This window comes from Bos mutus, chromosome 18, assembly GCF_027580195.1.
Source record: "Bos mutus isolate GX-2022 chromosome 18, NWIPB_WYAK_1.1, whole genome shotgun sequence".
Taxonomy (NCBI): domain Eukaryota; kingdom Metazoa; phylum Chordata; class Mammalia; order Artiodactyla; family Bovidae; genus Bos; species Bos mutus.
Window position 1 is genome coordinate 787,342 of NC_091634.1, and position 16,955 is coordinate 804,296.

Consider the following 16,955-nt stretch of genomic DNA (forward strand, 5'->3'; position numbering starts at 1 on the left):
AGGGCTGATGCTGAAGCTCCAATACTTTGGCCATTTGATGCAAAGAGCTGACTCACTGGAAAAGACCCTCATGCTGGGAAAGATTGAAGACAAGAGGAGAATGGGGGGGTGCAGAGGATGAGATGGTTAGATGGCATCACCAACTCAATGAATATGAATTTGAGCACACTGGGAGAACGTGGAGGACAGAGGAAGCTGGCATGGGGTGGCAAAGAGTGGAAAATGACTTGGTGACTGAACAAGTTAACAATGGGAGATCGCACACTTTATTTACAGTAATGCCACCAGTACATGTGATGGAGCTCTCTGGAGGGCTCCATTCAGAAAATTTTGGATACAGTTCCTCAGTCATGTCTGACAGATACTCTGTCAGATATTAGATGCAGATGTTATTTGGATTTTCTTAACTGGATGCTATTGTTTGGGTGTCATGATCTCTGTCCTTCACAGGCACAAGCAGCAGGTCCAACACATTCACAGCAACAGAATTTCCCCAGACCTTCCCATGATGCCAGAGCCACGCACGTCATCCTGGTCCTGGTGAGCTTCTTCGACTTTTAACTCTGTCTTCCATTTCTACTCTTTCTGTTGCAATGATTGTAAATCCAGGCCAGTGACTGATGGACTCTGTGTTACTAGCTTCCTTCATGTTTCCCAGCTTCCAGCTCCTTTGTGCAGTGACACTTGTTTCTCTAAGTTCTTTGTCTTCTGCACCAGAGAAAAATGCTTTTCCTACTTTTGTTAAACATCTATAAGTTTTCTCTCATTTTGGCATTTGGATCACTTTTTTTTTTTTTTTTTCTTTTTAAAATTAATTTTATTCTTTTAAAATAGGTGACTATCATGTGCAATAAGTCACCTATTTTAAAAGAATAAAAATTAATTTTTTAATTATTAATTCTGCTACATCCTGGGGTAAAATGGTAAGTATATCCCTGCCTTCAATTGCTAAGAGAAAAACTTAAGTTTACGGTAATTAACCTAATTATGCTTCATCATCTAGTAGGATGTCCTGGCAAAATGGAAAGAAACATTAAACTGAGAGATACAATTTGTTACCATGTGCTTGTTTGCACCACAGGGACATGATCTGCTTTGCTCCCCCACCAGACACCTCCTGTTCAGGAATGCTTATGAAATGAAGGGAATTCATCCAGGTAGGCCACTGGCTCATAATAGCTACAAGCCTGCAAGCCCTTACTGGCATTTTTATTTCTAGTCCCCATGCCCGTATCAATGGCCAGAGAGGTCATGGCCAAAGTGACATGGCAGATGTGGTTAAGCAGCCAAGTGACTATTTCATTCTCATATAGCAAAATATACTAGCTTCTCATGTGATACTCAAATGTGTCCTGCTTCTGTGTGAAAGCAAACTGAACAATCAAGAGCCACACATCCTCCACATGGCTGACACCCCTGGAGGCAATGTTTCTCTTTCTTCATCATCACAGCACCAAACACCAAGCAACCAGAGGCCACCCCTATAGCATGAAGTCCAAAATTATTCAAAGCAAGCAATCCTAGTTGTTTACCCCACTCTGCCAGGCCTTTCCCACAGAACCGCAACACAGACAGTGTTCTGAACACTCCCCACTCCTGCCTTGTCTCGTGACTACCCTGATAACTTTCCCATGTGTTTCCAGGATTTGTGAGCATCACTGTTTTCCTTTTTTCTTGTAGCCACACCTGACTGACCATTTTCATAAATAATACAAATCACTTTCATAGATACTCCCTTTATTAAACGTCTGGTGGTTTGTACCATCCAGAAAATACAATCTTAACAATTCTGTGGAAAATTCACTTTTATTTTTAATTACAGTAGATTTACAATATTATATTAGTTTCAGGTGTACAGCACAGTGATTCAGTATTTTACAGATTATACTCTACCAAATGTTATTATACAATGATGACTATAATTCTTTATCTGATACAATATAAATTTGTTGCTGTTTTATAAATAAAGAGTTTTTAATTTCTTAATCCCATACACATAATTTGTCCCATCACACTTCTGTCTCTCCTCTGATAACTATTAGTTTGTTTTCTGTACCTGTGTAGTTGCTAAGTCATGTCCAGCTCTTTGAGACCCCATGGACTGTAGCCTGCCAGGCTCCCTTGTCCATGGGATTCTCCAGGCAAGAATACTGGAGTGGGTTGCCATTTCCTCCTCCAGAGGGTCATCCTGACCCAGGATTGAACCCTCATCTCCTGCACTGGCAGGCAGGTTCTTTATCAGTGAGCCACGAGTTAAACCCCTAAACCTGAGTTTTGTGTTTTTTTTTGCTTGTTTCTGTTTTGCATGTGTATTCTTTTGTATTGTTTTTAAGTTGCACATAAGAGATATCATACAGTATCATACAAGTCTCTTCTCCACTCTTGGCTGCCCTAAACCCAGTGCAATGCTGTGGCATGGAGGTGCTGGAACAGAGCATTACCAGGTAGATAACGGGATCATTCATTTACAGGAAAACCATGAATGCTGCTTTCCAGTGGATAGTCATGACCACTGAGCATGGAGTGCAGTGTATGAGCAAGACTCTTGAGGAGCGGGGCAGGGACAGAGGATGGATTAGGTATTCTTTGAGTTCCCAAAGCTAGGTTGGAAGGGAAAGAGGATCACAGTGCCCAGACTCCCCTTGTCCTGAAAACAGGCAACCTGATACTGAATCCCAAATATCTGTCCATTGCTGGGAGAGAAAGCACACCCTCTGTGCCTCAAATCCCTCCCTAGAAATGGTCCATTTGCTGCCTGGTGACTGTAGTTATGTCCTCCCACGCTGTTACTATCCCAACTCCAACGCTAGTGCTCTCCTCATTAGCTGCATTCGTGAGGCCCCTTCTCCAGTGTGAACTCTCTGATAACCAAATAGATCTGATCTTACTATTAAGATTCCCCACATTCACTGCACTCAAAAGGCCTTTCTCCAGTGTGAATTCTCTGATGATTAAGACTGGACTTATTAATAAAAGATTTCCTGCATTCACTGCACTCATAAAGTTTTTCTCAATGGTGAACTCTCTGATGATACTGAAGGCCATAGCTAGCAGTAAAAGATTTCCCACATTCACTGCACTCATAAGGTTTTTCTCCACTGTGAACTCTCTGGTGATACCGAAGGCTAGAGCTAGCAGTAAAAGATTTCCCACATTCACTGCACTCATAAGGTTTTTCTCCACTGTGAACTCTCTGGTGATACCGAAGGCCATAGCTAGCAGTAAAAGATTTCCCACATTCACTGCACTCATAAGGCCTTTCTCCATTGTGAACTCTCTGATGACGAAGAAGGCTCGAACTGCTAGTAAAACATTTTCCACATTCACTGCACTTATAAGGCCTTTCTTCAGTGTGAACTCTCTGATGATTGCGAAGGCTCAACCTAACAATGAAAGATTTCCCACATTCACTGCACTCATGAGGCCTTTCTCCACTGTGAACTCTCTGGTGATACCAAAGGCTAGAGCTAGCAGTAAAAGATTTCCCACATTCACTGCACTCATAGGGCTTTTCTCCAGTGTGGATTTTCCTATTGGAACTGAGGTGGTGCATTTGATTAAAGGATGTCCCATAGTCACTGCCTTTATACAGCTCTTCCCTGTTGTGAACTTTCTGATGATATCGGATGCCAGCCAGCGTTATAAAAGATTTCCCACATACATTACAGGTATAAGGCCTTTCTCCTTTGTGAATTCTCTGATGTCTATGGAAATTGGAGTTGTTGATAAAAGATTTCCCACATTCATTGCACTTATAAGGCCTTTCTCCAGTGTGAATTCTTTGATGTACATAGAAAGAGGATTGATGGGTAAAACATTTTCCACATTGAGTGCATTCATATGGCCTTTCTCCGGTATGAATTCTCTGATGTCCAATGAAACGGTTCTTATAGATAAAAGATTTATCACATTCCTTGCACTGATAAGGCCTTTCTCCAGTGTGGATTCGCCTATGAATCCTGAGATACTTTCTTTGGCCAAAGGATTTCCCACATTCAGTGCACTCAGAAGACCTTCCTCTAATGTGACCTTTCTGGTGCTGAACATGGTTACTTTGGTGAGTGCCGCCTGTGAACTCACAAGACTGTTCACTAGTGAGGATTCTCTCATCTTGAACAAGTATGTCTGTGCGGCTGGAAGCTTTCTTGCCTTCTCCCGAGCTCTGATGACTTTTTCCACTGTGAAAAACAACTTCACACTCCTTACTGTTGTTTTGTTGATTCCTGGTGTTTTTGGCCTGTGGCTGAACTCCCAGGTTGGCCACGAATTCCTTCCCAATCTCATTGTATGGGGAGAGACTTCCTGATGCATGAATTGTGCAGCTCTTCAAAAATGAGAGTTTCCCCATAATATATTGTAAAAGAGTCTCTCTCGTGTGCTGCTTCTGGTGCTGCTGAATGTCTGCAGTGAAACAGAACTGTTTTCCATGTGCCCCACATGTGTTTGCTTTCTGTCCACTATTTGTTCCCTGCTCTTCAGTCAAGTGCAAAATGTTTCTCAAGACCAGGATGCATATCTTACAGGGCTGGACCTTCTCAGCAGATGAATCTGTCCTGGGACTCCCAATCTGTGACACTCCTGCAGATTTGCTCTGTTCAAAAGGTGTCTCTTCATCCCCAACTCCAGGCCAAGAACCTGAAAACAATAGTGAAGTCCATATTGAGTTTAGTACAGGGAAATGCCACCGTTAAAACTGTACATCTGACACTTGAAAGAACAGGTCCACAAGACTGTGTTCAGGAAGTGGAGTTAGGGTCAGATTGAGGAAGCAGCTGCTCTGTGTTACAGGGCTTTAAGGTTACAGAACAGATGAGGTCTCAGCAAACACAGGACACAAGGACTGGGTATGGAGCAAGGGTGAAACGCCTTTTCTACAGTTCACTCTTATCAATAGCTTCTGCCTGGACCACAACTGCTGGTGACCTTTTCTCTGCAGAACTGTATGTCCAGGCCTCAGAAAATCTGACTGGAACAGGTACCTGGTGTTTAAGGAATATTAAGGGATCCTCCTGTGTTTCAGGACATAAACAGTGTCAGAAAATACTCTGGAGGAAACACTGTGAAGACCAATGAAATAAACGGTTTAGAGAGGTGGTAGGGAATTAATCCCAGGCTGGAGTCAGAATAAAAATGAGAAGTAGGACTTCCCTGGTGCCACAGTGGGTAAGAATCCACCTGCCAATGGAGGGGACGTGGATTCGAGGCTGGGTCTACAACGATTTCACATGCTGTGGAGCAACCAATACCATGCACAGCTACTGAGTCTGTGTGCTACAACTACTGAAGCTTGCAGGCCTAGAGCCCATGCTCTGCAATGAGGGAAGCTACCACAATGAGAAGCCCGCATACCACAATAAAGAGTAGCCCCTACTCGCCACAACTATAGAAAGCCCTTGCAAAGCAATGAAGATCCAACCAAAAATAAAATAAATGGATAAGTAAATAATGAGAAGTAGAACAAAGTGTAAGTTGCTAGTGTCAAGAATGGAGAAAAGACTATAGAAATGACTTGTGGCCACTGGCAATCACATTAAAAGCACTAGTCAAACATGATAGGTTCCTGGAATGACTTGAACACACAACTGACATGAAGCTATCCCAGCTGCCATTCAACTTGGCCAGACTACCTGAGAGTGCTTTGTGCTGAGACCAGAGTCATGTCCATCCTGCAAATCATGAAGGACTGTCCACTCTCAGTTCAACAACTACATGGAAGGCAAATGATACAACTCTTAATAGAAGAGCAGGTCAGGTGAGTGGCCAACACCAGCCCAGAAGAACTCAGCACACAAAAAGGGACAATATTTAAACACTGCAAAAAGCAGCTCTGATGGAACCACGTGAAAGGATGTGCAGAAGATGGATACAAAATGTTAGGATTCCATCTCCTAGCCTTAACAATAACTGTGCTGACAGAATCCAATGGTAGCTCTTGGAACTCGAATCTGTTGAAGATCTGCAGTTTCCCAAGTTAAATTTATTTTAGGCAAGTTCAGTTCTTAGCCTCTGGAGCTGTCCATTCCCCAACCCAAAGTCCCATGGCAGGCTACTATGTACATGTTTCTAGAGCAGACTGCACATACTTTTCATGAGCCAGCATGGAAAATAAGGACCTAGTTAGTCCTCCAAATGTCAGTGCTCTATAGTCTGACTGCTGTTCCTGAATGTATGTGAGTAATACAGAGGTGTACACCCACTGCTGTAAATGGTACCACCGATACACAAATCTCCTCCCCCTCTGGCTGAAGATTTTAAGGGCCAGCATCTCACCTCCTGCTCTTCATTTTTCTGCTTTTCCCTTTTAAGAGTGAGACATTTGAGGACTAAGGCAATCAAAAGCAAACACTGGGCTTCCCTGGTGACTCAGTGGTGAAGAATCTGCCTGTCAATGCAGGAGACACAGGTTTAACCTCCTGTCTGGGAAGATCCTACATGTTTTGGAACAACTATGTGCATGTGCCACAACTACTGAGCCTGTGCTCTAGAGCCTGGGAGCCACAACTACTTAGCCCATGTGCCACAATTACTGAAGCTCACGTACCCTTGAGCCCGTGCTCTGCAACAAAAGAAGCCAGAGCAATGAGAAGCCCATGCACTACTAGAGCATAGCCCCTGCTCACAACAACTAGAGAAAAGTATGTATCAACAAGGACCCCGCACAGACAATAAATGAATAATAATTAAAAAAATCATAAAAGACAACCGCTTATATTGTGGAATTTAAGTCATGGTGCACCCCCAAGGAAAGGCACACTGAAAAGCCTGTCAGTTTACATCTCATGTCAATATACAGGAAAGAGACACTCTAAAAACATCAAAAACAAGAACCCCCCGCCCCGCAAACCCTGGTTAATGGCAAGCACAGTATCTTCAGAGTTACAACCATAAGATGCCAATGTTCAGTTTTCAACAACAAAAACTCACAAGGCATACAAAGAAGGAAAGGACAATAACAATCAACAGCTGCTGTACCTTATGAAAAGGTACAAAAAGAATAGATGGTAACCATACTTAGTTGTTCACTCGTGTCCAACTCTTTGCAACCCTATGTCCATGGGGATTCTCCAGGCAAGAATACTGGAGTGGGTTGCCACGCTCTCCTCCAGGGAATCTTTTCAACCCAGGGATCGAACCCAGGTCTCCCACATTGCAGGTGGATTCTTTACTGTCTGGGCCACCAGTAGAGCCCATAGTGACTAGAAAAAGATTTGTCTGAAAAAGATGTTCAAACTGGTAAACAAATGAACCAAAAGAAATTTTTAAAAGCTGCCTCAACAAAATGGAACTAACAATAAAAGATACAGCAAGTTGTTTTGCTTTGTTTTTTTGTTTTTGTTTTTTTTTTGATAGTAAGTATTTAAAAAAAAAAGAAATTTGGGAGCTGAAAAGTACAATTGCTGAAGTGAAAAAAAAAAAACCACTAGAGAAATCCAATGCAGAAAAACATCCCAGATTTGAGGCAACATATGAATGTAAACATCCAAGAACATAAATGAACTTCAAGCAGAATAAATGAGAAGACCCACATCATGGCACATTATAATCAAACTGCTGAAACAGAGAATCAATAAACGAGAAGACCCACATCATGGCACATTATAATCAAACTGCTGAAACAGAGAATCTTGAAATCAGTGAGAGAAGTGACTCATCACAGACAAGGGGTCCCAAACAATATCATTAGCAGATTTCTTATGGGAAACCTGAAAAGACCAGAAGACAGTGGGCTGATATGTTCAGATGGCTGAAGGAAAAAAACCTGCCAACCAAGATTCTTTCAAAAATGAAGGAGAAATTAGCATATTTAGGTAAATTAGAAATTAGTATATCTAGGTAAATAAAAGATGAGGAAGTTCAAGAAATGCTAAAGGGAGTCCTTCAGGTTGAACCGAAAAGACACTAATGAGTAAAATGATACAGATAAAGCTGTATAGAAGCAGAAAAAAAATTTTTTTTTGGCCTGCCAGCACGGCTCTCAGTATTTTAGTTCCAGACAATGGACTGAACCCAGGCCCATGGCAGTGAGACTGCAGAGTCCTAACCACTGGACCACTAGGGAATTCCCAGAAATTTTTTTAATGTTACTGATGGTAAACTGGTATAAATTAAAATTAGTATGCTCTAGCTTTAGGATATTAAATGTAATCCCCATGGTAAATACAAAAAAATAAAGAAGAAGTTTTATTATGCACACAAAGGAAATGAAAAGGGAATTAAGATATTTCACTACCCCCCCCCCCAAAAAATCAACTAAATACAAAAGGAGAAAATAACAAAAAGTAAGGAATGACAAAGCTCCAAGGCGTATATAGAAAACAAAGAGCAAGATGAAAAAAATAACCTCTCATCAATAACTGCTCTAAAGTGAATAGATTAACCTCTCAGAGCAAAACACAGACTGGCAGAATAGATTCAAAAAAACCATCCAGGAAACTCCCTGGCAGTCCAGTGGTTAGGATTCAGCAGTTTCACTGCTGAGGGCATGGGTTCAATCCCTGGTCACAGGAGGAAGAATTCACAGGCTGTGTGGCACAATCCAAGACGACAACAACAACTGTATGCTGTCGACAAAACACAAGTTGAAACTGAAAGGTAGATAAAGATATTTCATGCAAATAGTAACAAAAAGCACACAGGAGTAGCTATAAATCATACCAAACAATAAGGATTTTAAATCTAAAGACTACGAAGGACATATATTTTGGGAAGATTCAATGTAAGATGATGCAATAAGTATAAATAGTCACGCACTCAATAGTAGATCACTGAAATACATGAAGCAAAAACTGACAATCAAGAGGAGAAACAGACAGTTCTACCTTAATATTTGGAAATTTCCATACTCTACTCTGGATACGAACAATAGATTTAATTAGATAAAGTTTATACCAACTATCCTCTCTAACCACAACAGAATGAAGATCCATAACATAACATATGGAAAACTGAAATATCTACAAAATTCTGGAAATAAATAGGTTCAAGAAAATAATCACAAGGGAAATCAGAGAATATTTAATAGACCAATGTAAACAAAACACCACATACTAAAACTACAGGATGCAGCAAAGGCAGTACTAAGGAGAACATTTACAGCAATAAATGCTTATATTAAAAAAATAAATATCATAATCTTTACAACTTGATGAACTCCAAAAAAAAAACCCCACACACATTAAATAGACAAAGCATTCTGAAAAAGAAAACGATAAAGATCAGACAAATAAAATAGCCAGAACATTCTGTTCTTCTTAATAAGGTAACTGACAAGAAAAACAAGTGCTCAATTCCAGCCCTCTCTACACATGGCTGTCCCACCTAATGGGAGGAAAATAAATTGAAAGTAACTTGTGAAGTTCATAGTCCAGACACACAAACTCATTAAAAGACTGATAAGTAAACATACTATGAATCCTTCCAGTACTGTGGAGGCTTCCCTTCTCCACATCTTACCAACACATGAATAAAGGCCTACTTATAGTGGTTCCTCTTACTCCATACATCATGCCAGTTATCAAGAAAAAATTACACAGCATACTAAATAGTGAAAAGCAATCTGAAGAGACAAAGGAAACTTCAAAACCAGAATCAGCTATCACAAAGATGTTGTAATTATCACACTGGAAATACGAAGCAAGTATGATATATATGCTGATTAATGTTTGGTAGAGTTGGGAGTTTGTGATGGACAAGAAGTCTGGCATGCTGCAGTCCACAGGGTCGCAAAGAGTTGGACATTTGAGAAATGGAAATTCAAAGAAAGAACTCAAAATTCTAGAAGTCAAAAAGACTATAACAGACATGAAGAATGAATATGATGCGCTTATTGATACACTGGACACAGCTGAGGAAAGCATCTCTGTGCTTGATGTGTAGAAACTTCCAAAACTGAAAAGCAAAGAGAAAAATGAAAGAAAGAAATGCAAATCAAAACTACAATGAGGTACCACCTCACACCAGGCAGAATGCCGTTATTAAGAAGTCTACAGGGGCTTCCCTGGTGGTCCAATGGCTAAGACTCCATGCTCCCTTGCTTACAAAAAAAAAAAAAAAAAAAAAAACCAGAAAAGAAAACTTCATGCTCCCAATGCAGGGGGCCCAGATCCTATCCCTGATCAGGGAATTAAGATTCCACAAGCTCGAGATAAGAGTTTGCATGTAGCACCTAAAAGCTCCCAGGTGTCCCAATTAAGACCCAGAATAGCCAAATAAATACTTACATACACACATATTAAAAACAAAAGTCTACAAATAACAAATGCTGTTGGGCAGCCATTATGAAAAACAGTATAGATGTTCCTCAAAAAGTTAAAAGTAATGTTGCCATTATGATCCAGCAGTTTAACTCCTGGGCATATATCCAGTCAAAAATTTTAATTCAAAAAGATATAGACTCCTATGTTCACAGCAGTCAAGTCAGGCTCATGAGGATAAAAACAGAGAACACAAATTAATAATAACACAAACAAAAAATTCAAAATAAAACATCACTGCGGATACCATGGAGATTAAAAGAATAATAATGAAAAATATGAGTAATCTCTAACCCCATGAATTTGATCACCTAGATGCTGCTAAGCTGCTGCTAAGTCGCTTCAGTCGTGTCCGACTCTGTGCGACTGCAGCCCACTAGGCTCCCCCATCCCTGGGATTCTCCAGGCAAGAATACTGGAGTGGGTTGCCATTTCCTTCTCCATCTTGCATCTCCTAGATGCAAGGGATCAATTCCCTGAAAGATAGTCTACCAAAACCCACACAATAGATAATCTGAACAGGTCTGCGTCAATTAAAGAAAATCAATCAGGGGGCCTCACTGGGGTTCCAATGGTTAAGCTCTGTGCTTCCACTGCATGGGGCATGCATTCAATTCTTGGTCAGGGCCTAAGATTTTTCCTTTTTTTTTTTTTTTAAGATTTTTCATGCTATGCAGTGTGGCCAAAATATAAATTCTTCCAAACATGTAATGAGAGAATGTATTATACAATTCTCTACAATCTCTTTCAGAAGACAGAAACAAAGGAAACAGCTCCTAACTCATTATTTGAGGCCAGTATTACTTTAATACCAAACCAAAAACATTAAAAGAAAACTATAGAATTATATCTCTCATGAACACAGACACAAAAAATTTAACAACTTTTAAAAATCGATTAAAAAACTATATAAAAAGAATTATATACCATGACCAACTGGGCAATTGAAACTGGTTTAACATTTGAAAGTCAGTTAACATAACACCTATCAATACTTAAAATACATATTGATTGGTATCCAGTTATATAAGTTCTTATATTTTGGAATATTTACCCCTTAAATATATGGCTTGCAAATATTTTCTCCCATTAGGTAGGTTACCCTTTGATTTTGTTGATAGTTTCTTTTGCTGTTTAGAAGCTTTTTAATTAGGAAAAGATATACTCATTGGAAAGGAAGGAAAATTGTCTTCACTCTCAAATGACATGATCAGGTACGTTAGAAACCCCAAATATAGACACCCTGCCAAAAATATCCTAGAACAAAAAGTAATTACAGGCCACTCTTGCCTTCTGAGATGGCCCACATTCTGGGTGTATCTCTCTAAATAAGCCTTCTTTCACTAAAAAACAACAAAGTTTTCAGGATACAAAGTTACAATATAAAAACCAATCACTGACCTACATACCAGCCCCACAAAAAACTGAAATTTGAGGCTAAAAACTAAATACCATGTACACTAGTACAAAAAAAGAGAAAAAGTGATATTTAGTTATAAATCTACCAAGACATGTACAAAAGGCAAAAGCTTCAAAATGTTGGATTTGGGCATGATTTCTTGTCTATGACAACAAAAGCACAGGCAACAAAAGAATAAATGTGATACTGAACCTTAAAAAAAAAAAAAAGAACATTTTGTTTGTTTGTTTCATACCTTTAACTTAATGTCATCTGTCAATTATACCTCAAAAAGGTATAGGGGAAAAGGAAAAAACTGACCTATTGTACATCACAGGGAACTATAAACATAGTAAAAAGGCAACCACAGAGTACAACAAGGAATTAATATCCAGAATATATGGATGAAGTCTAGAACTCAACAACTAAAAAAAACCAATCTGATGAAAAAAATAGGAAAAGGACCTGAATAGATATTTTTGAAAGATATACACAGGAATTCCCTGACAGTAGAGTGGTTAAGACTCTACATATTTACAGCCATTAGGCCCAGGTTCAATCCCTGGTCAGAGAACTAAGATCCCAGAAGTCAACATGGCTTGGAAAAAAAAAAAAAAAAGATATACAAATGGCCAATAAGCACACCATAAGGGAAATGCAATGGAAATGGTAAAGATATACCACTACACATCCATTAGATGGTAGTCATCAAAAGACAAAAAATAAAGCTGCAGGCACGTATGTAGGAAAACTACATACATGTAGGAACCTTGGAAAAGGTTGTGGGAAGAATAGCTCACCATCTGTTTAGTAGTGCCCATGTCAGTGACAACACTCTTCTGTACAGACAGGCAAAATAAATATCAGATACATGGTAACCATGGTCCACATGTAAGAAAGACAGAGCTGTCCCGGGGGAAAAGAAGGCAGAGCCTAGCTCAAGAGGATAGAGGAGGGAGTGGGGCCTTACCCAGCATGCATACAAGTGCAAAGTTTTCCAACATGACATCAAGGTACAGTTGTATCTGAGCCTCATCAAGAAGACACCATTCTTCCTGGGAGAAGTACACGGCCACATCCTCAAAGGTCACATGGCTCTGGTGTAACAGGGACAAATAAAATCATGAACAGTCTCACACTTTCCATCTTCTCACACATCTCCTCTACTGTCCAACCTGATGGAGTCTCCTGATACCTGGGGAAGAAAAACTCCCTCCTCTGATCTGAACTTCCTGTTGCCTCTGGAACACACAGGCATTTAATTTCAAGCTGAAATTCTGCTCTTCCCTGTTGTTTATTCCCACCAGAAAAAAAAGACCCCCACTTACCTTAACCAGCTTAGCCTTACCTCAAAGCACTTCAACATACTGGTATGGGTTTCAATGTTCCATAATTCCTCCATAGAACCAGTGTGCACTCACTACCCCAGGCACAGGGTTGCCAAGGTCCCCAAACCGAAATGTTGGGAGAATGGTAGGTTAAGAGCCCCAAGACCCTCCTCAAATACAGAAAATGTGTGCGTGAGAGTGTGAACAAGTAAGGGACTGGGACAACCTCCATTTACTAAATGTTCTTCTGCAGCTGTGGGAATCTGTGGGAACATGCAGACCACAGAGCAAAGTGACCAGGGCAGTGCTCCAAGGACTCAGGACTTGCCAGGGCAGCTGCCTGGTACCATAGCCCGATAACCTCAGGCTGACTGGCTAACATCTACTGCATGACTTCATCCTCACTACTACCTTTTATCAGCTGTGAGCTCTGAGAAGCCATACTTTCCATTGCTCAAGTCCACATCAACCCCTACAGACTTTTCTTCCACTGAACAGGCCTTGGAGAGCTTTTATTTATTTATTTATTTTGGAGAACTTTTAAAAGCCCACAGATCATATGCTTCCTTTACTCAAAACTCTCCAGCGTTCCCAGTGCCCTGAGAAGAAAGGTACAACCTCTCATCTGCCATTCCACGTGCAGCCTGGCCTCAAACTTTGTTTTTTGAAGAAACACGATGGACTCCAGGTTCCCCAATGTTCCTGGTTCAGTTGCATCTCCAAGCCTCACCCACACCACATTACACCTGTGGTCAGAAACAGGGACACCACCCCTGAAGGCCTCACTGCGGTTGGGCCAGGCACATGAGATAAAGTGTGAAAAATGGGACACTTCCTGCCATATAGGTAAACAAAAAAGATGCCACAGCGATCAGCGATTGCAGCCCTCCAGTGTGAGCCAGTGAGCCCTAGGAATTCAGGAAGGAGAATACTTGCCATTTAGCAGCCAGCAGACTACAGTCACTCCTATGCTGAGTCCCGAGAAACTCAGGATATGAAAACACAGGATACTGGCCCCAGATAGCCGAGGTGCATATCAAAGGAGTTATGGAGCCCTATATCGAGATGATAGGACAATATCTCCATGATTAGCCAAGCTCCAGGGCAACCATTGTCATGTTCATTCTGTTCCTAACCAGCCAGCTCCAGCCTCCATATGACATAATACACAGAATCCTGACTATTGACCTAACATCACCCCTCTCCACAGGAATTTTCTTTTCCTTGAGGCTATAAAAATAGTCTGCAAGCCCTTGAGCCACCCGCTGTTCTAACAGTCTCCTGGTGGCTCTCCCTGGTCAGTTAGGGAGTCCGCCCTCTGTCTTTGCAGCACCCCTCTCTACCTCTCCCCTTTGTTCTCAACAAATTCGCTCTAGTCTAAAATGCCTTATGTCTGGAAATTCTTTTTCAACTACAGCTCAGACTGCCACGACAGAAATGATTTCAGTGAGCCCAGACTCACATCTTTCCATACACAGAAAAGTGCTTAATTCCTTAACTTGGGTTATCTGACTTTCCTTAACAATAATCTATTGATGTTCAAACACCTGCCCTTTGTTGCAAAACTTATATATACGCTGGCTTTGTTAGGGGAAGCACACTGAAACCGCCTGCCCTGGCCAGGTACCATAGTAACTATTTGCATGCGTTGTTTAAAACAGGAGGTCCTGGTAAGGAACACTGGAACTAATAAGCCACCACCAACACAGAGTTCTGGAAAGGTAAAAAAGTGACACCAGGTGTCCCAACACCTTCCAGAATCATCCTCACTGGCATCCATCTTGGCTGAACAAGGTGTGCACCACCCGGAAGGACTCTTGAGTCAGAAAGATTGGCTAAAGACAACCAAAGCTAATCCCGTCCCCATAAAACTCCAGACTGCAACCCACGTGGCAGAGCAGTTCTCCTGGGTTCCCTTACCCTACTGCTGTCCGACCCAGAGCCCCTTCCCAATAAAATCTCTTGCTTTGCCAGCACAAGTGTCTCCTCGAACAATTCACTTTCCAGTGTTAGAGCCCACTTTCGGGTCCTGGAGGGGGTCCTCCTTCCTGTAACAGTTTCTCCCTTCGCCTCCCAGGGTTCCTTGAGATGTTTCTTGGGCTGGAAATCCTAAAAATCCCCACGGAATAAAACACAACTCAACTTCTGAGTTGCACGTTTTTTAAGGCCACAAACAACGTGAGCAGGAAGCTGCTCACCTGGGGTGTTCTCATTCTGGTGGGGAAACGGGCAGCGGAGAACCCAGAACTCACTGCACTTACCTGACCGGGGTCCTTCAGGGCAGGCACCGCCATCAGAGCTTCTTTCCACAGAGCGGTGCGGCGACCCTCCACTGGTCAGGTCGGACTTGGCGCGGACACACCCTGCAGGCGGCAGTGTCCCCAGCTCTTACGCCGTCCGCTATGCAGTGCCTTCGAAGACGCCCCTTGCGCTCTCTCGGCCTGCAACAGGCCTCCCAACACCGCACGCTCAGACCTTCCGTCCGGCTCCACAGACTTGAGAGGAATCAAAATGTCCGCCAGGAAGACACCTGAAGCCCCTCCCCGGAAACGCTCCTTTTCTGTATTTTCATTGGATAAACGTCACTGCTCCGTAACGCAATACTTCTGGGTAATGTAGTTCTAAGGCCTCAAGGAAGCATGGTCCACACCTGAAACACTGGGGCAGAAAAAGCCAAGATGAATTGCCAGGAGAGCTGAGAAGTGACCTCTAGGGCTGGAGAAGGAATTCATCCTTCCTAAGGGAGAGGGGGAACCATTAGAACATGTAGCCTTTTTGTCGTTAGGCACAGATTTGATTGCATTGAAACTGTGAATCTGGTCAGAAACTCTGCAGTGAGATGTTGGGAGGTAGGTGAGGGGCCAAAGGCGGAAGTGGAGGTTTTGTTCGTACTGCACAAGGTTTTAGACTTCGCCATTGGCGGGGAATAACCATGCGGAATCCGACCTGGTCGCCCTACTGTCACCACTCGGGTCCCTGCAGAGGCTCCGATGGCAGCAGTTGAGCTGACGCCCCCACCACAGGTAAATGCTGTGTGCTCAGGGTTCTCCCCTGCCTGTGTCAGCACCATAATATGAATGCCTCGAGTGAGAGGCGCCTGCTCACATTGCTTTATTTTGCACCATTGGTCCAGGACAGTGAGGCCTTCAGGAATGGTGTCCCTATTTCTGAGCACCACTGTGCTGTGTGGGTGAGGCTTGGAGATGGAACTGCAGCAGGAACATCTGGAATCCTGGGTCCATCCTGCTTCTGCAAGTCACATTTGAGGCCAGGCTGCACACGGAGTGGCAGATGAGAGGTTGTACTTTTTTTCTCAGGGCCATGGGAGTGGAGGAGAGTTTTGAGTAGAGGAAGAACACGGTCTAAGTTAGGTGTTTAAAAACTCTGGAAAACCTGTTCAGTGGAAGAAAAGTCTATAAGAGGTGATGAGGAATTTGAGGGAGAGGGAAGTGGCTTTTTCAAGGTCACAACTGATAAGCAATAGCACTGAGGACAGAGGCATAGAGGAGATGTTAGCCAGTCGACCTGAGGTTGTTGCCAGAATCTTGGCTCTGGGCACCAATGCCAAACAGGAATACTGAGTTATGGCAGTGTCAGCTACAAATTGGCACTTGCAAGAGCATTTGGTGGGCTTCACTGATGGTGCTAGTGGTAAAGAACCTGCTGGCCAATGCAGGAGATGCAAGGGACAAACGTTTGGTCCCTGGGTGAGAAAGATTCCCTAGAGGAGGAAATGGCAACCCATTCAAGTATTCTTGGCCAGAAAATCCCATGGACAGAAAAGTCTGGCAGACTACGGTCCATGGGATCACAAAGAATCAGACACGACTGTAGAGACTTAGCTTGCATGCACAAGAGCATTTGCCAGCGATTGAACAGCAACAACAAAAGCATTTGCCTTCTGCCTCTGCAGAGACTGGACCCTGTGCTGCTCTAGGCCCAGCTTCAACACCCCCTGAGGGGAATTCAGGGTAG

The 16,955-nt window shown here is 42.3% G+C and overlaps 1 protein-coding gene across 1 annotated transcript; it reads right to left on the reverse strand.

Annotated features, from left to right (window-relative positions):
- Positions 1-1,963: 1,963 nt before the first annotated feature.
- LOC102275152 (zinc finger protein 211) lies at positions 1,964-15,486 on the reverse strand. The gene is made up of 3 exons (XM_070386941.1): positions 15,242-15,486; positions 12,623-12,749; positions 1,964-4,635 (listed from the first exon to the last, which is right to left on the reverse strand). The coding sequence occupies exons 1-3, from the start codon at positions 15,272-15,274 to the stop codon at positions 3,011-3,013; spliced, it is 1,785 nt and encodes a 594-aa protein (XP_070243042.1). The 5' UTR covers positions 15,275-15,486; the 3' UTR covers positions 1,964-3,010.
- Between the last annotated feature and the right edge of the window lie 1,469 nt (positions 15,487-16,955).

Bases quoted from the DNA above. Each gene is read 5' to 3' on its own strand.
- LOC102275152 (XM_070386941.1), bottom strand. From the start codon at position 15,274: ATGGCGGTGCCTGCCCTGAAGGACCCCGGTCAG. The intron at 12,750-15,241 runs GTAAGTGCAGTG...CTGTTACACCAG, and splicing joins CCCTGAAGGACCCCGGTCAG to AGCCATGTGACCTTTGAGGA. The intron at 4,636-12,622 runs GTAAGGCCCCAC...TATTGTTTTCAG, and splicing joins TGCACTTGTATGCATGCTGG to GTTCTTGGCCTGGAGTTGGG.